The following is a 22,042-nucleotide window of genomic DNA, read 5'->3' on the forward strand; positions in this document are numbered from 1 at the left end:
TGGGTTGAGGGCCGCGTGTGTCCTAAGAGGGGAAGACAATATTTGAACGGCCATCAGCCCTCTTGGGTTAAGTCCACAGCAGATAGATCTGCAGAGGCTGGCCTTCTTTGGGGACCCTCTGGAGCCCGGTGGAGGCCAGGGTAGCCTCACCTCCTACAAGCTCAGGGCCCCCAAGCCTGAAAGAAACGCATCTAGCCAGAAGAGATAGGGGAGGGGAGCCCAGGGAGGGTCCCACCGGGCCACAAAGAGAGACTGAAGCTGTACCAACACACCATTAAACTCTGGTGATTTATTGAGCAGCCGCTGGGCAATTAGGAAAGGGAAGTAGGAAGGGAGACCTAACATTCCTGGGTGCAGGTTTCAAGTTGGGCTTCGCTGAGGGTGTAATTACTGTGGCCGCTCCTTTGAGAGTGACGTTTGGCTCCTCGGTGGTAGAGTTGGCCAAAATGGGGTCCTTTGGCAAGGCGGCTTGGGGGTAAGGGAGTTGGAGAAGTCCCCGTGTGTGGGGCTGGGGTCATTGAGCATTTTCATAAAGCAGCAGGTGTGTGCTGTCCCCATGGCTTACACTGTGCTGGCCCCCAGGCCTTACCTGCCCGTGGCCCTGCCTCTACCTGCTTGTCCACTAGAGCTGAGCTCAGATGGCTTCACTGTGGCTCTCTGCGTGGGGTCCAAGGGAGGGAGACTGAGGCTTAGTCGGGGACTCAGAAGGGTGGGCGATCCGGCTCCCGGCCGGCTGGAGCCAAGGGGAGGGGCAGCCCTGCCCCACCGTGGGCCGGACAAGGGCTAAGCCGCAGCGAGCGCATCCTTGATGGCAGTGGTGAGAGGGAAGGGCAGACCCCGGCCACAGAAGGACCCCCGGAAGTCATCCAGATCCACAGCCCACACCATGGCGCCAGCCAGCTGCCTGCTCCTCAGGTACTGAACCTGGAAAGGAAGACCCAGAGTGGGCGGAGCTGGGTTCCCTGGGCTAGAGTGTGTATGGGGGGAACGTGCCGCCTAGGCCCCTCCCCAGGGAAGGAAAACGGCAGGTGCCTCAGACCTGACCGTCCCCCCCCACCTCAATAACCCAGCTCCACCCTCAGTGCAGGAGCCCTGACTCTGGCCGCTTGGAGAAGGGGTTCCCTCTCCCTCTTCATCCCGGGGCACGGCCTTGAGGACCTACCTTGTTTTTGACGCTCTCCTGGTCATCGTACCCCACCCACTGGTTGCCCTTGGTGGCACAGGGGACCTTCTGGGCAGAGAGTCTATGGACCGCGGCTCCCTTGAGGAAGTCACAGATCTGAGCAGAAAACGGGGCAGGGGTGGCATGGGGAGCTGTGTGAGACTTCGCAGGTCACCGAGGAGATGCCATTCTCCAAATCTCTTTCAGCCCCTTGCTTCATCCTGCTGACTACATCTGTCCCCAGCACTGCTGCCCCCCCCGCAGCTCAGATTGCAGTCTTCATGCAAATTTATGTAAAGCAGATGCAAATGTCCTACGGTTCTGTGGGTGCTGTGGCCTGAGGGCATTAAAGGGACTCTGGTTTGCTTCTGGTATTTTTTTGAATATACTTTATTGTCAAATTGGCGACCACACAGTGAGTACAGTGTGCGCTTGGTTTGGGGGGTAGATTCCCGTGATTCATCGCCTACATGCAACACCCAGTGCTCGTCCCAACAACTGCCCTCCTCGATGCCCATCACCCACTTTCCCCTCTGCCCCGCTCTCCGATCCACCCTCAGTTTGTTCTCTGTATTTGAGTCTCTTATGCTTTGCCTCCCTCCCTCTCTGTTTGTAACTACTTTTTTTCCCCCTTCCTTTCCCCCATGGGATGCGAACTGGTGGAGCCGCTCTGGAAAACAGTGTGGAGGTTCCTCAAAAAACTAAAAACAGAACTACCCTAAGACCCACTAAAAGGTTCACGAGGAATTTACCCAAGGGATACAGGAGTGCTGATGCATAGGGGCACATGTACCCCAATGTTTATAGCAGCACTTTCAACAATAGTCAAATGATGGAAAGAGCCTGAATGTCCATCCACTGACGAATGGATAAAGAAGATGTGGTTTATAGATACGATGGGATACTGCTTGGCGATGAGAAAGAATGAAATCCGGCCATTTGCAGCAACGTGGATGGAACCGGAGGGTGTTATGCTGAGTGAAATAAGTCAGTCAGAGAAAGAGAGATATCGTATGTTTTCATTCAGATGTGGAACTTGCTTCTGGTATATCTTAAACGGGGATCTGGGAAATGATGGGTTGACGCTAAGGACTGGCTCGAGGCTGTACAGAGGGGCAGAGGCTGGGGCAAAACAGAGAACCTGGCTTTTAGCCACCGCTCTCTTCCGGGCTGGGAGGAAAACTCTGACTCAGTGGCCAGAGGAGTATCTGGGAGGTTAGCGGTGCAGACCCGCTGTGCCTTCAGGAGACATAGTACCAAGAGGCCTGACTCCCCCCTTCCTCCTCCTCAGGGTGCAGTGTTCGCTGGAACGTGTTTTTATTCCCAAAGGAGCGAATGGCGGGGGGGGGGGGGGGGGTGAGGTGGGAAGCTCACCTTCCCCAGGGCCTCTGGGAGTGTGGGGATCTTACCTTCTCCCTCGTGCATACCTCATAGTAGGCCAGGATCCCTTCCTCCTTGGTGAACTGGCCTGGTAATCCGGGCCCGGAGATTGGGGCTCCCACACCCGTCTCGGAGGAGGCCAGAGTGAAACTCCTCCCGAAGGCGGGGATGCCCATCACCAGCTTATTGGCTGGGGCCCCCAGCCTCAACATGTAGCCCACGGCGTAGTCCTGGCAGGGGGGAGGAGGGGAGGGCATGAGCAGTTAGGGGAACTGGCAGTGCAGGACAGGTGAGATCATACAATTGCCGGTGCCGCCTTGACGGGCGAGCTCCAGGTCTGCCATGCATCTGGGATTCCCTTCCTTCCGGGAACTGATAATACCAGTCTAAAATGCATTTTGTAGGGACGCCTGGGTGGCTCGGTCTGCTGGGCACCTGACTCTTGGTTTCGATTCAGTTCATGATCTCACGGTTCCCGGGAGGGAGCCCCCGGTCAGCACTGCGCTGACATCGCGGAGCCTGCTTGGGACTCTCTCTCCCTCTCTCTGCCTCTCCCCTGCTCATTCTCGTTCTCTCTCTCTCTCACACACACACACACAATACATAAACATTGAAAAATGCATTCTGTAGTTTCATTCTCAAAAAAATTGTCTTAGGTATAGGAAGGGATTATTACTATTTGGCAGCCAATCAGATGATCGGCTCAGGTTACACAGCAAGCGAAAGGTTATTCTAGACTAGACTCCTGCCTCCTCCGTTCCGGAGCCGTGGAGAACTCACAGACTTCGAGCCTTAGTTTCCTCATCTGCAGAGTGGGCCCCATAACACCTCCCTTGCAGGAATTCCTGAGGTGCACAGGCTTGGTGTGTGAGCCCTGGCAGGTGACAGGTGTCTGTGGTCCCTTCCTGGCTGGCCACCCTCCTTCCAGGCACTCACGACATTGTTGAATCTGTCAGCACTTTTCTCCTCCGGGCCTCGGAACAGGGGGCTATGATGTCCTGTGGTCTGACGCCAGGCTCCGTGAAAGTCATAGCTCATAACGCTGATGAAGTCCAGGTGTCTGGGGAAGAGAGGTCAGAGGGCGAGGCAGGAAATTAGAAAGGCATCCATCGGCCCAGCGCATCGTGAACAAGGGGAGGCAGGAGACAGGCCGTTAACCCAAAGCCCCGTAGGGAACCTGTGATCCACTGTCCAGGCCGCAAGACCACTTCCCCTGTGCCGCGCCCCCAGGGGGTGGGCTCAGAGCCCCACAAGTGCATTTAAGGCAAGAATGCAACTCTTCTGTCATGCCCCCGGCACACATTTGGGAACTGGCTCTATCCTGCCTCCTGCCCTCCATGTCTGCCACGTTCATCTTAGTGAGAGCAGATTAAAAGCGGCATTGAGGGGCGCCTGGGTGGCTCAGTCGGTTAAGCGTCCGACTTCAGCTCAGGTCACGATCTCACGGTCCGTGAGTTCGAGCCCCGTGTCGGGCTCCGGGCTGATGGCTCGGAGCCTGGAGCCTGCTTCCGATTCTGTGTCTCCCTCTCTCTCTGCCCCTCCCCCGTTCATGCTCTGTCTCTCTCTGTCTCAAAAATAAATAAAACATTAAAAAAAATTTTTTTTTAAAGCGGCATTGACAGACAGCCTGGTGGGGATGGAGCTGGACCAAAGGACGCACTGGGGTGGGGAGGGAGGGTTACACGCACGTGGGTGAGAGGGACCACAGGTAGGTTGTGTGAATATGAGCCTCAGGTGTTCGGGGCAAATGGTTGAGAACCGCCTAGTTCCTACCTCCTAAACGATCAACGTAAACACAGCATCTACACCTCCCCAAATTCTACAGATTCTAAAAAGTCACAGTAAAGAACCTTCGTTCTTTATTCCCAGGTTTCTTAAGCTCCATGTCTTTGTTCCACTGCGACATCAGCCCCGCTGGGCAGTGAGCTGCTCATTCTCACATGCATCAGGGGGCAGGGGGAGGAGGAGGGATGCACAGAGCGGGGGTCGCCCGTGTGTGTGCAAACACACGGAGGCGGTGCAGAAAGGCACAGTTTTCTTGCCGCGGTCCGGCATCTCCAGTGACCAGCACTCTGTGGAGAAAAGCCTGGTGTGGAGGAAACGTCCCTCAGTGGCTGGCCGGTTGGCATATCATTTCCTACTTCCTTTTCCACAAATACCTTCATAGAAACTCTCCCAACTGGTTAGCACAATCCCCCCAGGGACTACTATGCCCCCATTTGACAGATGGGAAGACCGAGGCGCAGAGAGGGGAAGTGACTTGCTCAAGAGCACACATCAAATGTGTGGAAGAACGGGGACTAGAAATCCAGTCTTCCGACTTTACGAGGAGCGCTGGGGCGGGGCGGGGGACTCACGGGGATATCTGGGCGATGTCATAGCCGTTGTCGATGGCAACCTTCCCTGCAGACACGGCTGCGCTGAGCAGGAGCTGTTCTGCTCCCCTCTGGGCTTCCCTTGCAAACTCAGCCTTCATTTCCTGGTTGGGAGAGATGCAGGGGAGTGAAAGGGGCCCCGGCTGTGTGAGAGGGAGCCTGGTGAGAGAGACAGAGGTCCCTGAGCATGTCATTGGCTTTCCCCATCTGCTGGGCTCCCCAACCTGACAGGGCTTTGGTGGAAATGATAAAGCAACCAATGGGGGAGCCCAAGCTCCCCCATCCCTCTCCTAAAAAAACCTGTTTGGACCAATCACATCCCCACACCCCACGGATACCCATTGACACTCAGTCGCTCCCTGTCCTAGAGGGACCATGAGGACAGACGGTGATCCTAGTTGGCCCACAGGTCAGGTTGGAAGAAATTTGCTTTGCGGTCTGTTTTGTTCAAGCCAGTATGTGAGATGACAAGATTGAAGTGGTCTTTAAATGTACATTCAGGGGCGCCTGGGTGGCGCAGTCAGTTGAGCGTCCGACTTCAGCCAGGTCACGATCTCGCGGTCCGTGAGTTCGAGCCCCGCGTCGGGCTCTGTGCTGACGGCTCAGAGCCTGGAGCCTGTTTCTGATTCTGTGTCTCCCTCTCTCTCTGCCCCTCCCCCGTTCATGCTCTGTCTCTCTCTGTCCCAAAAATAAATAAACGTTGAAAAAAAAAATTTAAATGTACATTTAGTGGTCTTTAAAATTAAAATTATAGTGGTACTGTGGACAATTTATTTAAAAAATTTTTTTTGGTTACTGTTTATTCACTTTTTGAGAGACAGAGACAGAGTGTGAGCAGGGCACGGGGCAGAGAGAGAGGGAGACACAGAATCGGAAGCAGGCTCCGGGCTCTGAGCTGTCAGCACGGAGCCCGACATGGGGCTTGAACCCATAAACTGTGAGATCATGACCCGAGCCGAAATCGGACGCTTAACCGACTGAGACACCCAGGCACCCCTTGTGGACAATTTATTTAGGTGATCACTCTGTCCCTGAGGTAGTGGAGATGCTTGGGCTGCTGTCAGATGTGGCCAAGTGTCCCCACTGCGGGGCATGCTGGGTAGCGGGCATCATCAGTTTGGGACCAAACAGTGGACGATGATGCCGCCCCACTAAGTGGGTGCCTGGCCTCCTGCCTCGGAGGACCCCAGCCCACCTCCCATCGTGTTAATAAGATGTCTTCCTTGCTGTGTAAGATCTTGGGGCACAGGCCAGTTCGTCTTTCCCATCCCAGGACTCCATGGCCAAGGAGGTGTCAGGTCCTCTCTGCCCGCCCTCAGGAGGCCAGCAGCTAAAGACCGCTCCCGCCCCCCGCCCCCCCCGCCCCACGCTCAGGTCCCCAACGTCCCCACCCCTCTCCCCGACCCCACCAGTACCTTGACCAGGGTGGTGAAGGAGCCAGGCCAGGTCCAGCCCATCAAAGCCATGGGTTCGCAGAAATGGCGGCACCGACTTGATGAAAGTCCGACGACTCTGGGTCGTGGAGGCTATTTTGGAAAATCTAGGACCCAAATCACCCCAGTAGAGGGCTCAGTACCGACGTGCTGGGAGCCTTGGCCGTCAGGAGGGATTTCTGAGGCACGGGCAGCCGCGGGCCTGGGCCCCACAAGCTCTAGAAGGGCATGGCTGGGACGGAACCCCGCTCCAGGCATCTCAGAGACAGCTTCTGTAGTGTCATTTTTGAAAAAATTGTCATACGAGCCAAGCCACTTTGGAAAGGTCATAACCCGCACCTCAGTTTCCTCCTCCGTGAAGTGGGGATCCTGACCCTCTTTCACAGCGCTGCCGCGGGGATTTCCTGTGACCGTGGCTGGATGGGTTGCCCGACATGTAGCGATCACTCTTTACGTGGCAGCCAGTAGGGCCACGTCCCCCCTCCTTTTTAAGCCCTGCTCCAACCCTACCCACCCCAGGGAGTCCTCCCAGGCTGTCAGCACTCCGTGTGACCCTCTGCGGGGCCCTCTCCCTCTCTGAGCTCTGGTTTCTTGGCTATACGTGGGGTGGGCGCCTGACAATCTTTTAGGCCTAACCGGTCTGGAGCCCCCGTGACCCCGTAGAGTGGGTGGGGAGACCTATGCCTCCTCACCCCCATTTCATCAGCCTTTGGGGGATGGGTCTTACCTTTGAGAACCAAAGCTCCATCCGCCCACAGACAGAAGGGTCTTCAGGTTGGGGTTCCTGTGGGGAGCAGGGAGGCGGGGGGGCCAGCATGGAGTGAGGTTGTCGCGACACCGGCTGGCCCCTGTTTGGGAGGCTGTCACAGGCTTCTAGCTTAGGTGGGATGCCTTTCCGACCCTGAGAATCAGGATTCTAAGAGGCATAGACCTTGTGGCAGTCACTCTGAGGTACACTGCCCATTTTTGTTCCCCTGAGTGGGGAAGCCGGGATATGGCAAAATAGAGTCATGAGTATTTTCCGTGCTTCCTGGAGAAGCACCCCCAGTGGGGGAGAGGGCTCCCCTCAGCCCGCCTTCCAGAGCCTGCCTCTGTCGTCTCCAGATATGGCCCAACACGTGCCCTCATCGCCTGCTCCCATGGAAGCCCAGGCCCTCCCACTCCCCACCCCGGGCCCCGGAGGCCCTCATCCATCCTTCTGAGCAGAGGCACCCTGCCCTGGGACCAGCCAGTCCCACCCTGCATCTCCCTCCTTTCCTGGCAGCCTGTGGCCCGACCTGTCCTTGAGCGTGTTCAGCGTGTCGTAGAGAGTGACATCATTCCACTCCCAGGTGTCGATCTGATCGTTGCTGATGTTGGCAAAGCTGTAGATGACGTGGGTGCAGAGGAAGGGGTCGATGGCATCTGGGAAGCAGCTCCCATCACCCTCCCGGTACTGGGACCAGCTGGTGTAGTAGCAGACCAGTTTGTACGCAGAACCTGAAGACGGAGCCCGGGGTGGCGCCCGAGCCAGGACTGAGCCAGGGGGCCTCTGGCTGAGCCCCGCGCCGAGCACCGATGGGGCACTGGGCGCTGGGGCCGAGATGTGAGCAAACTTAGAATTCTAAATGCAAGGGGCTGGCTCGGTTCCCTCTGCCTCTGATGAAAATGAGACCGATTTTGAAAAAGCTTTGAACAGATTAAATGCCGTGGATGAATATCCTGTAGACTTAGGACACGGCGCTGCGTGCACTGAGGGTAGAGGCTGATGAATAAAGGTAAAATAGGGCTTGGTGCAAGTAAAGAAGGCTTCCTGGAGGCAGTGGCTTGGAAGGAGAGGAGGGACCCAGCCCAAGACGGCAGGTTCAGAAGACCCTGGCCCTCAGGGTGGAGCCTCGCAGATCCTGCAGCGTCGTTGATCGGGGCCGCTCTGGCCCGTTTCTTCTCCGCCTTCCTGCGGGAGTGTCCCTAACTTGTCACCCACCCAGAATGGAGGTCCCCAGGCCCCCTCAGCCTGTCCCCCAAACTGGGGCACAATCACAACGGGCCAGGAAGTTCTTCTCCTCGTTCTAAGTCCTCCTGCTGCAGAGTAGGCCTTTTCTGCCCTCTTGGTTATGGAGGAAGAACCGTGGGCACTCCCCCGTGCTGCTTACCGGGCCCATGGGTGGTGCTCACCAGGCCATGAGTCCAGGCCTTCATCGGACCCGAGCCTTTGAAGGGTTTTTATTTTGAAAATTTTCCAATACACAGAAAAATACAGAAGAAGAGTGTAATAAACATCCACATGCTTATCACCTTGGTTTAACAAATGCTCATATTCCCGAGCCATTTGAATCACAGAAGACAGTGGGAAGGGCTCCCCTCTGCCAAGACTTCATCCACATCACCCTCATCAGACCCCTGTCTCCCGTGACTTGAAAGAGGGGTTACTGGGGCGCCTGGGTGGCGCAGTCGGTTAAGCGTCCGACTTCAGCCAGGTCACAATCTCGCGGTCCGGGAGTTCGAGCCCCGCGTCAGGCTCTGGGCTGATGGCTCGGAGCCTGGAGCCTGTTTCCCATTCTGTGTCTCCCTCTCTCTCTGCCCCTCCCCCGTTCATGCTCTGTCTCTCTCTGTCCCCAAAATAAATAAACGTTGAAAAAAAATTAAAAAAAAAAAAAAAAGAGGGATTACTTACAGCTCTGGAGCAGCACCAGGACCGCAAAGCCTGAAGGGAAATCCAGAGTCAGACCCCCTGTGAGTACATCCTGCCCTTCCTTTCTGCTCACTGCCCCCCCCTTCCAGACAATCTAGCGGTTAACACCACTTGCCCTGGTGCCTCCTCCTCCTCTTCTTCCTCCTCCCCCTCCTCCTTCCCTCCCCCCACCCCCACCTCCAGCAGGTAGGAGGCCAGCCTCTCTGTGCAGTGGCTCTGTGGGCGATCTCTGGCTCTCAGCCTGAAAACGCACAAGCAGAACAGCCTTGACCAGCCCAGAGACCTGTCTGAGCCGCCCTCAGAACCATCCTGGCTGCAGCAGAGAGGGGCACCGTGTGGCCAATTCCGGTGCCCTCAGCTCCTGGCGTCCAGCTGCTTAGATAGGGCTTCTTTCCCACACCTCGCACTTCCTTTTTATTCCCACTTCACTCCCACGAGCTCCCAAGCGTCCCATTTATGGGAAGTGACCCGTGTGGAGGAAGAGGAACTACTGTGGCTGGGACTCGCAGGGGAGGAGCGCTGTGGGCTGCCAGAGGAAGATTGAGAAATCTTGGAGAGTTTTGAAAACTCGGGCCAGGTCTTCAGGAGGCATGTGCCACCCACTGGGTGATGGTCTGGTGACTCCTGGGTGAGTGACCCAGCCTTATTCCCAGAGACCTGCCTCCCTTGCCTTCTGCCCACCCCACCCCACCCCCACCTTTCTGCCGGCAGCCTCTGCCCCTTTGCATCGCCAGCCCTCCGTCCAGGCCCCTGGCCGGGTGGAAACTGGGCACAGTGAGTTCTGTAACCCGCAGCACCCCAAACAAGGCTGAAATTTCTTTTCTCCCCAGGCCAGCAGCATCCTGCCTGACCTGCTCCCCACGCAGGCTTTCTGTCTCCAAGCCTGTTTCCCACAGCCTGGCCTGTGAGTCAGGTGAGGCTCAGACAGCCTTTTAGCGATTGATGGGCTAATTTTTTTTTTTTTTAACTTTTATTTTAGAACAGAGAGAGAGAGAGAGCGCGCACGCGCTCCCGAGCAGGGGAGAGGGGCAGAGGGAGAGGCAGAGGAGAATCGCAGCAGGGAGCCCAACAACATGCTGATTATTTTCTAATGGAAAGCTGCAGAGGAGTGGGAGATTCCCTGGACTGCTCTCAGGCCTGCTGGTGTTTTGCTTTCCTTTTTGAAATTCCAGTTATAGGATTTGTTGCCAACCTGGGGCTGCAGTGAATTGCCACAGAGTTAATTCCCGCAGTTCTGGATTTCCCCCCAGGAGCAGATCATTCCAGAAGATCGATAACCTCCATAATCTCTCTCAGTGATGCTCCTGAAACCCACACCTAATGATGTCACGCCCCCCCCTCCCCCCCCAAGTCCTCCTGTGACTCCTTATTACTCTCAGGGTAAGAACAAAAAACTTCCTTTAAAAATGTTTTTTAATGTTTATTTTCAGAAAGAGACAGAGCACAAGCAGGGGCAGAGAGACAGAGACACAGAATCCAAAGCAGGCTCCAGACTCCGAGCTGTCAGCACAGAGCCTGACGCGGGGCTTGAACTCACGAACCGTGAGATCATGACCTGAGCCGAAGTCCGACGCTTAACTGACTGAATCACCCAGGCGCCCCCAGAACAAAACTTCCTAAGGAGGCTCTGCATGGTTTGCCCCCTTTGTGGGAATACTTTTTTTGGCCAAAGATCCAGGGCAAGCCCATTCTTTGCAGGCTGTAAATTAATTAATAGGCAGTGAGTGAAATGTCCCAAATTCCAAGAGCCAGAGCAGCTCAGAGGGCTTCTTAACAAAGCCCTATTATTTTTACCTAAAATTAGGTAATAATCTGACGTTAGCCACCCTGGTTTCACAGCCTTCTCTTGGTGAGTGAGGTCTCTCCTTCTTTCCCCCCTTCCTCTCCTCTGTAAAACTGGGACAAGTCCCCTTTATTGTATGAGGAGTGGACAAAAAGGAGTTTGTCCAGGGTCACTCTGTGCATACTAAAAGGGTCACTGCTTTTCCTTTTAAGGCGACTGCCTCCTTTTGGACCCTGGATGGCAGACAGTGGTAACGCCAGTCAGTGATAGCTTTTCCTCCTTCATTTGAGCACTGAGAAGCGAACGTCTTCTAAACTTTAGCAGAACTGTTACAAAGTAGCATGCAAGAAAAAGTTTCATTGCAGCGGGCAGGAGGTTAAGAAGACCCTTCCCATTTTCACTCTTCCTTTGTTAAAAGTTATCTCATAGGCTCAGATTTGCCCAAGCCTTGTTGTCCTCTGCCCCTCTCCAGACCAGTTTATTAATTCTACACGTTCTGCATGAAAGTGGCAGTGTCACAACAAATGGCAAAGATACTCCGGGGCCTGCCTCATCAGTGTGGCTAAGTGTTCCCTAGCTCAGCGCCTCCCAGCCTCCTTTCACCTCCTGCCCCCTGCATCCCCACCTCCACCCGTCTTTCATATCATTATATTTGCTCTACTGTCTCCCACCACAGGGCTTTTGCACATGCCATCCACTAGCCTGTCAATAACTGAAGGACCTGAGGTTTTATGCTGCTTGCCAGCTAACGAGATAGACAGCCACAGTTTCATGGATTCTGGCAGAAGACATGAGAATCCTAGGTCAGAAACAAAGGACTTATTATTCATCGCGGGGCAAGAAGCATGGATTTCATGTTTGTGTCCTTTCCTGTGATGAGAAAACAGCTATTTTGAATTGCAGCCTCAGCATTTTATAGTATGACAACTCTGCTCACCCTCAGAATCTGAACATTTAGATAAGGACCCGAACTTGGGATTCCTGCTACAAGTCCCTGCTTTTCTTTTCTTTTCCTTAAAAAAAAATGTTTTTAATGTTTATTTATTTTTCACAGAGAGAGAGAGAGAGAGACAGAGCATGAGCGGGGGAGGGGCAGAGAGAGAGGGAGACACAGAATCGGAAGCAGGCTCCAGGCTCTGAGCTGTCAGCCCAGAGCCCGACACGAGGCTCGAACTCACAGACCATGAGACCATGACCTGAGCTGAAGTTGGTCGCTCAACCGACTGAGCCACCCAGGCGCCCCTTTGCTTTTCTTGGCACACCTTTTAAAATAATCACTTAGAGCTGAGCTGGTGAAAAGTTACTGACCTCTGCCGCAAGCAGCTTATAAGTAATAGGTGCTTTTTCTTTGTCTCTTGCCCACTCGTGACCTGGGACAGAGGACCGTCCTTCTCCTCTCTAATTACCATTTATCCTAATTTCTGAGACTTGTAAGTGAGAAATCTTGTGCCTCTACTACTCTCAGTGTGACTGCACTGAAACTGTGTGGAGGTTTCCCAAAAAAACAAAAACAGAACGACCCTACCAGCAATATAGCACTGCCAGGAATTTACCCAAGGGATACAGGGGTGCTGATGCATAGGGGCACACGTGTTCCAATGTTTAGAGTGGCGCTTTCAACAATAGCCAAATTATGGAAAGAGCCCAAATGTCCATTGGATATTGGCAAATGGATAAAGAAGGCGTGGTTTACAGATACAATGGAATACTCCTTGGCGATGAGAAAGAATGAAATCCGGCCATTTACAGCGACATGGTGGGAACTGGAAGGTATTACGCTAAGTGAAATAAGTCAGTCAGAGAAGGACAGATACCATATGTTTTCACTCATATGTGGACCTTGAGAAACTTAACAGAAGACCATGGGGGAAGGGAAGGGAAAAAAATAGTTACAAACAGAGAATGAGGGAGGCAAACCATAAGAGACTCTTAAATACAGAGAACAAACTGAGGGTTGATAGGGTTTGGGGGGGGAGGACAAAGTGGGTGATGGGCACGGAGGAGGGCACCTGCTGGGATGGGCACTGGGGTGTTGTATGGAAGTGATGAACCACAGGAATCTGCCCTAAAAACCAAGAGTGCACTTTACACGCTGTATGTTAGCCATTTTGACAATAAGTTCTATTTTAAAAAATAAAAAATAAATATTTACAGAGTTAAAAAAAAAGGGGGGGGGCCCAGGGCATTCACTTCCCCAAAGTGGGAGCTCTGATGCTGAGAGAGGTACCTAATGACCGCGTGTGGATGGCTTGTGCCTCTCCATTCAGCATGTCATAATCTGCATATCCTTTTCATTTTTTATTTTATTTTTAAAAATTAATTTATTTTTGTGTGTGTGAGAGACAGAGAGTGTGCCTGTGCATGCACACGTGTGAGCTGGGGAGGGGCAGAGACAGAGGGAGAGAATCCCAAGCAGGCTCTATGCTCAGTGCAGAGCCCGACGCGGGGCTGATCTGGAGCCATGAGATCATGACCTGAGATGAAATCAAGAGTCGGATGCTTAACTGATTGAGACACCCAGATGCCCCAATCTGCATACTCTTTTTTTTTTTTAATTTTTTTTTCAACATTTTTTATTTATTTTGGGGACAGAGAGAGACAGAGCATGAATGGGGGAGGGGCAGAGAGAGAGGGAGACACAGAATCGGAAACAGGCTCCAGGCTCTGAGCCATCAGCCCAGAGCCTGACGCGGGGCTCGAACTCCTGGACCGCGAGATCGTGACCTGGCTGAAGTCGGACGCTCAACTGACTGCGCCACCCAGGCGCCCCTACATACTCTTAATATAACACACCAGCTGTGGGGCCCCCAACACACTTCCCTTGGCCCCAGGTTCCAGGGGTGATGTTGGAACAGCCCAGGTGGATCCTGTGTGTGCAACATCTTGCGTCACGGCGGAGGAACCGAGCTTGAGGAACCCAAATATTTCACAGTGAGCGGTAAGCCTGACTCTCCTTGGACCTTGGGGGAGACAGTATCTTTATTATACTGGACAGTAAACAAAGCTGCCTTTTGCTCCAGGGGAAAACACTGTTTCTATCTTCCAAGGCTGTTTGCTATACAAACATAATCAAAAAGGTAGCCTGGAACAAAGACAGCCTGTTCTTCTGTTCAGGGGCTGTGCAAAGGTGCTGTGGGGACTTGTCTCCCCACACTGCCGTTCTGTGGCCAGTTTACTCCTACTCCTTCACACTGAGGCTCAGCAAGCACCTTCAGAAAAGGCAGACGCCCCGGGGAGGGATACCGCCCGACGGGAGCTGTCAGAGTACTTTGTATCCCTTTTCCCAGTACCTGACTCGTTGCAAGTTTACATCTTGCGTGTGAATGTGGATGCCTTATTAAGGTCTGCCTCCCTCACTAGGCAACAGGTACAGTAGAGGCAAGGACTGGGCCAGTTATTTTTAAATTTTATTTTTTTCAAGTTCAAGTTCAATGAACATACAGTGTTATGTTAACAACTCTATACATTACTCAGTGCTCATCACAGTAAATGTATTCTTCATCCTCCTTACCTGTTTCGCTCGTCCCCCTGGCCCACTTCTCTCCAGTAACCATCAGTTTGTTCTCTGTATTTAAGAGTCTGTTCTTTGTTTCTCTCTTTTTTTCTTTGTTTGTTTGTTTTGTAAATTCCACCTATGAGTGAAGTCGTATGGTGTTTGTCTTTCTCTGACTTATTTCGTTTAGCATTATACCCTCTAGATAGATCCATGTTGTTGCAAATGGCAAGATTTCTTTCTTCTTTATGGCTGAGTAATATTCCATTGTATATGTAAGTATAAACTTCATCCATTCTTCTTTGAATGGACACTTGGGTTGCTTCCATATCTTGACTATTGTAAATAGTGCAGCAATAAACATAGGGGTACATGTATCTTTTCAAATGAGTGATTTTGTTTTCTTTCAGTAAATACACATTCCTAGGAGTTATTAGGTCATATGGCAATTCTGTTTTGAATTTTTTGAGGAACCTCCATACTGTTCTCCACAGTGGCTGTACCGGTTTGCATTCCTGCCAACAGTGTGGTCCTTTTTCTCTACATCCTCGCCAACACTTGTTGTTTCTTGTGTTTTTGACTTTAACCCATTCTGAGAGGGGTGAGGTGACATCTCACTGTGGTTCTGATTTGCATTTCCGTGATGATGAGTGATGTTGAACATGTTTTCATGTCTGTGTTCGCCTTCTGGCTGTCTTCTTTGGAGAAATGTCTGTTTATGTCTTCTGCCCATTATTAATTGGGTTATTTGGGTTGTTTTTTGTTTTTGGTGTTGAATTGTAGAAGTTCTCTATATATTTGAGTATTAGCCAAGATTGGGTCCATTTTATTCACCGTTGTATCTGTCCCCAGTGCTTGGGGACACATAGTAGATGCTTAGTGAAGAACTCACCGAATGACTGGATAAACGAATGAATGAGTGATCGCAAGATGGTACATAACTCCAAACTCTTCTATTTTGAGTTTGGAACCTGCTGTTTGTGAAATTTCATCTCACGCAATCGTTCTTGTCACTCTGAATAAGACTCTATGCTACACTGGTTATCCATTTACTCATTCAACCAAGGCTTATTGAGCACTTTAGTTGCGCCGTCGGAGGTGGCAGAGACAGAAAGATGAGTAAAAACAAAGTCAGTCCCCATCCTCTTGAAGTATACAGTCTGGCCAAGACAATGGACATGACACAGAGAGTCACATAAATGAGTAATCTATTACAATTTGGAGAAGTTTACCAAAACAATTCTGAAGGTCGGGAGACTTTATACTGGGGCGGCGGTGGTGGTCTGGGTGGTCAGGGAAAGCTTCCGTAGGAAGTGATGTGTAAACTGAGGTAGGAGGGAAGGCTAGGTGCCGGCCTGCCTAAAGAGCACGTGAGGCAGAAGAAGCAGAAAGAGCCTGCGCAGGAAGAGGCCGCCATGTTCCAGGAACTAGAAGAGCTCAAGAGCGTTTGAGGCAGGGAAGGGAGTGAGGGAGGCACAGGCGAGGCTGGGTCAGGAGCCCGAATGTGGACAGAACTACCTCTCTGAGGACAAGCTCCTGGACCCCTAGGGTGGCCTCTTGTGTGTAGCCGTTTTGAGGATCCTTTCCTTTTGCGTAGGGTGTCAGAGCAAACAGATGCGGTGTGAACTTCCCACCAAACATTTGAAGGGAAGGGTGTTTTGGCAGACAAATTTTTCCTCCAGATAGGAACTTCGGCCAGGTGGGAGTTCACATTCATTTCCAAAACCTCAGCTCCAGCTCTGTGTTGCTGTTGGCACATAGCCCACGCGACCGAAGACTCAGAAACATTTAGACAAGAAAACAATTACTTGGGAAAATGGAAAAGGAGTCAGACTTCAGAAAGAGAGACTGGCCTGTCAAATACAAAACGCAAGTATTTAAAGGGAAAAACAGATGACCAAGGCTACCATATTCATGGTGGAAATCAGCTGCTTCTTACACGTTCATCATGTTTACAACATTTCTTCACTTAGCCTCATCCAAATCAGGGATGAAATTGTTTTGGTCAGAGCGTCCATACTTTTGAGAACGAGTCAAAGCTAATTATTTTGGAGGCCTGAACCAGTCAGGATAAGTTGTTTTTGGTTTACCTCCCGATGAACAATGTCCTCACCCCACCAACTGCACCCCCAGTGGTACTCAGTCATGAATGGAGCAGGGTCGGTCTTTGCTTCTACAGTTTTTCTTTCCTCGTGGGCAAGTTCTTGCTGTTGAGAAAATTTAAATTCGATTAACTCAATGTCTTCAAATTAATATTTTATTTTACTTGATGAAAATTTACTTCCATAGGTATACCAAGCGCCATTGATTAATGCATAAACGCTTTCTTTTTGAATGGCTAACAAAACTTGAGCTGTGTGATACTGATGCTTTATGGTGAACTTCTGTTTGGAGGCTTTGTAAAGCTCCTCGAGTTATAAATTACTCTTATGTGTCAGAAGGATCTTTACCATCTTTATTAGCATGATTTTCTCTAAAATCCCCCTCTGTGTTAATATTTCTGGACTGCCAGGAAGTGAATATTTTTACTACCCGTTAGGCTGGAATTTCTTGAGTCATAAGGGCTGTCCCAGAGAAGTTTTCCTGGGAGGACTTTATAGGTGTCATTCCCCCATGTAAATCGTAGTCTTTGTTCCTTATGGGTTTGTCACACCTAATGAAGTGGGATTTTTGGCATGGTCAATATCCAAGAAAAAGGACAGATTCTTATTGAACCTATGTAAATAACCTACATGGTCGTAAGTATCAATTCCCTCTAGAATTCCCTGATGTCGGTTAATGTATTAACCATAATGAAGCCAATTCATTTAGTCCTAGGTAACTACTATTTGTTTTTGCTGCTCTTGGGTTAGGTAGACTACATCTGCAAAGTTTTATGCTTTTAAATTGTTTGCATATGCGACCACTCAGCTCTGCTGTTGTAGTGATAACAACCCAGTGAGCACGACTGTGCGGTTCTTTGTTGACATTTTTCTATTATTTCTTCCAGAAGACTCGTTCCTGATCTTGAGCTCGTAGCAGCGGCCTTTATTAGATGCAGGGAAAAAGGAAGTATCATCTGTAATTATAAGATTAATTATCATCTGTACAAATGAGATTAAATGGTTCTAGTTAATCAACGAGAATGGAGGAACTTGGGAGTCTTTTATTAAGGTATAATATGCAATCAGTTTGTGAGACCAAGGGCATTAGCAAATCCCTAGGGCCTTTATTTTACGCCATAAAGTAAGAATGTTACCAATTGACGAGGATAATTAAACCTAGGGACAAAATTTAAAGTAAATGAATGTGTTGACAATTATCGTGTCAGTCTCTGTACACGAGTATCAGAATGTTCCTTTTCAGAGTGAAATGTGAACCTGATCGTTTTCACCAGAATCATGGAAATGTTTAAATCAACGCATTTTTCTTATAAATACTTAATAAAACTGAATGTTTCTTTTTGATGAGCAGGAATAAATAGGACGACTCTGACAATTGTGTCGGGCTAATCAACCATGTGGAGAATGGCAAACAGAACTCATTACTTTTCATACATCCCATTTCATAAAGTGAAAAAATCAGTCCATGCGTTAACGATGGCCGTCTCAAAAACCTACCAATGGTTTGGTGTGAAAGATGTCTTCACAGTTTTACTCTTCTGCACGAGGGGCCCGAATTTGGGCAAGGTCAAATTTGAAAGAGTTATGAACTTAAGTACGAGATATGAACTTAATTATTGGATGGCAGAAACTAGTTATAAGCAATGTTTTAACAATATATTTTTAATTTTTTTAAGTTGCTTTATTCCGACAGAGAGACAGAGAGAGTGAGCGGGGAGAGGGGCAGAGAGAGAAAGAGAGAGAGAACCCCAGGCAGGCTCTGTGCTCTCAGCACAGAGCATGACGTGGGGCTCAAACTCGCGAACTGTGAGATCATGACCTGAGCCCAAACCGAGTCGGAGGCTTAACCGAATGAGCCACCCAGGTGCCCCAGCAACATTTTATTAAACACACAGAAAAAGGTAGTAATTATTTAGGAAAATTAATGTTTTCCAAAAGAAGGACTTTATGTTAAAATGTAAAAAAAAATATGCCAAAAGAACAAAGAATTAACAGAATCTGTTTATAAAAAGGGACTTGTTGGGGCGCCTGGGTGGCGCAGTCGGTTAAGCGTCCGACTTCAGCCAGGTCACGATCTCGCGGTCCGGGGGTTCCAGCCCCGCATCGGGCTCTGGGCTGATGGCTCAGAGCCTGGAGCCAGTTTCCGATTCTGTGTTTCCCTCTCTCTCTGCCCCTCCCCCGTTCATGCTCTGTCTCTGTCCCAAAAATAAATAAACGTTGAAAAAAAAAATTATAAAAAGGGACTTGCATTGTTTGGGAGTAGGTTATATTAGTTAGAAAAACGGGCAGCAGATCTCAATGCTGGGTGTGTTCTTTGCATAGATCATTAGTGTAACAATTTATAGTAAGGAATACAATACTCATGAGTAATTTAATTAACATCAAGCCAACCCATTTAAAAAATTAACACGTCATTTCTCCTTTCAAACTCATTATTTAGAGCTATTTTATACATAAGAAAATGGATTTTAGGGGCGCCTGGGTGGCGCAGTTGGTTGAGCGTCCGACTTCAGGCAGGTCACGATCTCGCGGTCCATGAGTTCGAGCCCGGCGTCAGGCTCTGGGCTGATGGCTCAGAGCCTGGAGCCTGTTTCCGATTCTGTGTCTCCCTCTCTCTCTGCCCCTCCCCCGTTCATGCTCTGTCTCTCTCTGTCCCAAAAATAAATAAAAAAAAAAAAAAAAAAAAGAAAATGGATTTTACTTTCCCCTTGGACCATCCAAGCTTGTTGCATAACCTCAAATTTGTCTCTTACTATTTTCTTTTATGTTTTGCACACGGACATTTTTAGTTTATGATAAAAGTTTTCTTTTTTTTCTCCTGATTAAAAAATATATCTGTTATCTTGCATGTACATATTATTATAACTGATCTTTTTTTTAATCTTTCTTTTAAAACTCTGTATGTACATTAACATAACCCAAAGGCATTTATACAAGCTTTCAACCTGTTACTGCTGGCTATGCTATGCTGTATTAAATAACAGCAGGGGTATTTTAAAATGAAGCTGTTCGAGTATCCAAAAAATTGCTTATTATTAACTCAAATTAATATTCGTTTAAGGTCTTATGGTTAACTAAGGCTCTGGAAGTTATAATCTGACACATTAACACTGTGTGTCCTTTTAGCATCCTCCAGAATAATCTTTTTCTATAAAGATACTACCCTTTATTGTTGACTTACCTGAACTCTGTATTTTGCAATTTTGTAATCTTAGATAACTTGATGTTAGTTTATGACCAGGAAAAATGGTAGAGAAAAGTTAGGCAATTCAAAATACTTGCACTTTCTACAGGCAAATAAACCCACATTGTACAGACTAGAATATTGCATTCACATTGGTTTTATGATGGTGGTAGAATCAGGGAGAAGGCATAGAGCTGTTTACAAGCCCAAATTATTAAACCAGTTTAATTTTTCCAAAGAATCGTCTTGATTAGAATATTCTACGAATTATTCTGCTTACACAATTATAGATGAGATATTAAAACTTTTAGGATGTTTTAACAGTCATGCTTTTGCTTATTTTATACCCTAGTAACCAAGATCACTAATTAAGCCATGTTTCCCCCCCCCCCTTTTTATAATTATATAGTTTAGCAACAAATTATAAGTTTTAGTTTTAGCAAGAAAACTTGAGTAGTTTTCGCAAGAAAAAAATTCTCAAAAAGTCAACAGATTTAAAGCATGAAAGTAGAAAAATATTTTAGAGATCTTTGGAGTCTTCACATTTATGTGAGTGCTTGATAGGGTAATGTTTCTTTTAGGAAAAAGAAGTTTGCAATAGGTGCTTAGTCCATTAGATTTGAAAAGATCTTAACCATAATCTGACCTATTAACTTCCTCCAGAAGTGAATAAACTGTATCAATTTGTTTGCTCAAAATGTTTTCCTTTATGTAAAATAGATCATTTTACCAACTCCTGTACAAGTTGGAGGAGCTAAGAGAATCTAAGATAGAAACAGGCACTACCAGCGTCTTTTAAGAAGCTTGATCAATTAAGTCCTATAATTAAGCACCATCAGGTCATTCGGAAGACGCATTTTTGAAAGTCCGAGTAATTTGGGGATTTCCTTTTGAATTTAGCAGCGTACGTTCTCTCTCTTATAATGCCCACATCCCTCACAATAGTAACCTCCTTTTAACCTCATATGTCAGTTTCCGAAGAGAGGTGAATTTTGAATCATTCATTACTTAGGGACATTCAAGAGAGCTTTTCGTTTCCTTTCATCTTTGGTATAGGGTGTTCACCTTTGTCACTATCAACAGCTATTGGGACCATAATGAGGACACGATACAGACCAGAATTTTGGGAGGCGTCTGGGGGGCTCCGTTGGTTGAGCATCTGACTTCAGCTCAGATCGTGATCTCACGGTTCGTGAGCTCGGTCGGGCCCTGCATCAGGCTCTCTGCTGTAGTGCAGAGCCTGCTTCAGATCCGCTGTCCCCTTCTCTCTCTCTGCCTCTCCCCTCCTCACGTTCTCGCTCTCAAAAATAAACATTAAAAAAAAAAAGCCAGAACTCCAGGATAAGGAAGAGCTTCTGAAATGAGACCAGAACTTCTACCGATACCAACACGAAATATGCGAACACAGAACCCAATCAAGAGTTACAGAAATGCACACACAACCCCTTTTCAACCTCTGTATTCTCAAATGCCGGGAACCATCAGAATCCTCAACCACATTCCTCCCAGAATCCTCAAACACATTCCCCTCACCAAAGCAAAAACGTACCAGGGGAATCCGATTCCAGAACGCCCATGGGTTGCCCCGTGACAGAAACCATTCCGTGGCCAGGCTAATCGCACGGTGGTCTGCACTGCTCCTGCCACCAGTGTGGGCACACCCGGCTGTAGCTCCCTCAGAACCAGAAACGAACTTGGCCGAGAACCCGATGCAGCTCCGTCAGCTCACAGGAGAGTCCCCGGAGGAGCCAGGGGAGGGTGAGGGCTCCACGGCCCTGGGTCTGGATGAGGTGTGCGTGACCTTGACGCCATCGGTGGGAATCCTAGGAGTAAGCTGTCAAGGGAGAACCAGAGACCAGTGCTTTTAGGAAAGGGAAGAAAACAATCACTCGTGAAAAGTGTGAGGGGGCTGCTTTTCTGACGGCCAGCAGGTCAAATACAAAGCACGAGTATTTAAAGGGAAAAATCAAAAATGACCAAGATGATCGTGTTTATAGTGGTCTATTCGTGGTGGAAAATAGCAGCTTTCTCACATAGCTGTCATATTCAGAACATGCCCTCAGATTTCGGCACAGCAAAACTCAGGGATCAAGTGTTGTTTTTGTTAGAGAGTCCACATTTCTGGGAGGTATTCAAGGCTTATTGTTTGGGGAAACAGAGCCAGTTACGACAGCCCTGTCGGTTTTTTTCCTTTTTTTTTTCTTTTCTTCCCTTGACTGTGGCATATGAAGTGCTTAGTCACTGGAAACAGGGAAGGGGGGGGGGGACTTGGCTGGCTCAGTCGGTGGTGCCACTCTTGAGGTAGTGGGTTTGAGCCCCGTGTTGGGAGTAGACATTACTTAAAAAAATAAGATCCTAAAAACAAACAAACAAACAAACAAGGCACAGCTTCACCTTTTGTTCCTGCAGTGTTCACATACGTTTGGTACATTAACTAAAGTCAGAGGATCATGAAAACT

General features: G+C 49.2%; 1 protein-coding gene across 1 annotated transcript; it reads right to left on the bottom strand.

The window, feature by feature from the left end:
- Positions 1-269: 269 nt before the first annotated feature.
- Positions 270-9,554, bottom strand: CHI3L1 (chitinase 3 like 1). Its single transcript, XM_043568619.1, is given in 11 exon segments — positions 270-924; positions 1,163-1,279; positions 2,590-2,772; positions 3,479-3,602; positions 4,900-5,021; positions 6,333-6,351; positions 6,353-6,457; positions 7,078-7,134; positions 7,628-7,829; positions 9,004-9,033; positions 9,305-9,554. Coding segments are annotated over 11 exon segments (1,125 nt in total). The 5' UTR covers positions 9,330-9,554; the 3' UTR covers positions 270-783.
- Between the last annotated feature and the right edge of the window lie 12,488 nt (positions 9,555-22,042).

This window comes from Prionailurus bengalensis, chromosome E4 (assembly GCF_016509475.1).
Source record: "Prionailurus bengalensis isolate Pbe53 chromosome E4, Fcat_Pben_1.1_paternal_pri, whole genome shotgun sequence".
In the NCBI taxonomy this organism is placed as follows: domain Eukaryota; kingdom Metazoa; phylum Chordata; class Mammalia; order Carnivora; family Felidae; genus Prionailurus; species Prionailurus bengalensis.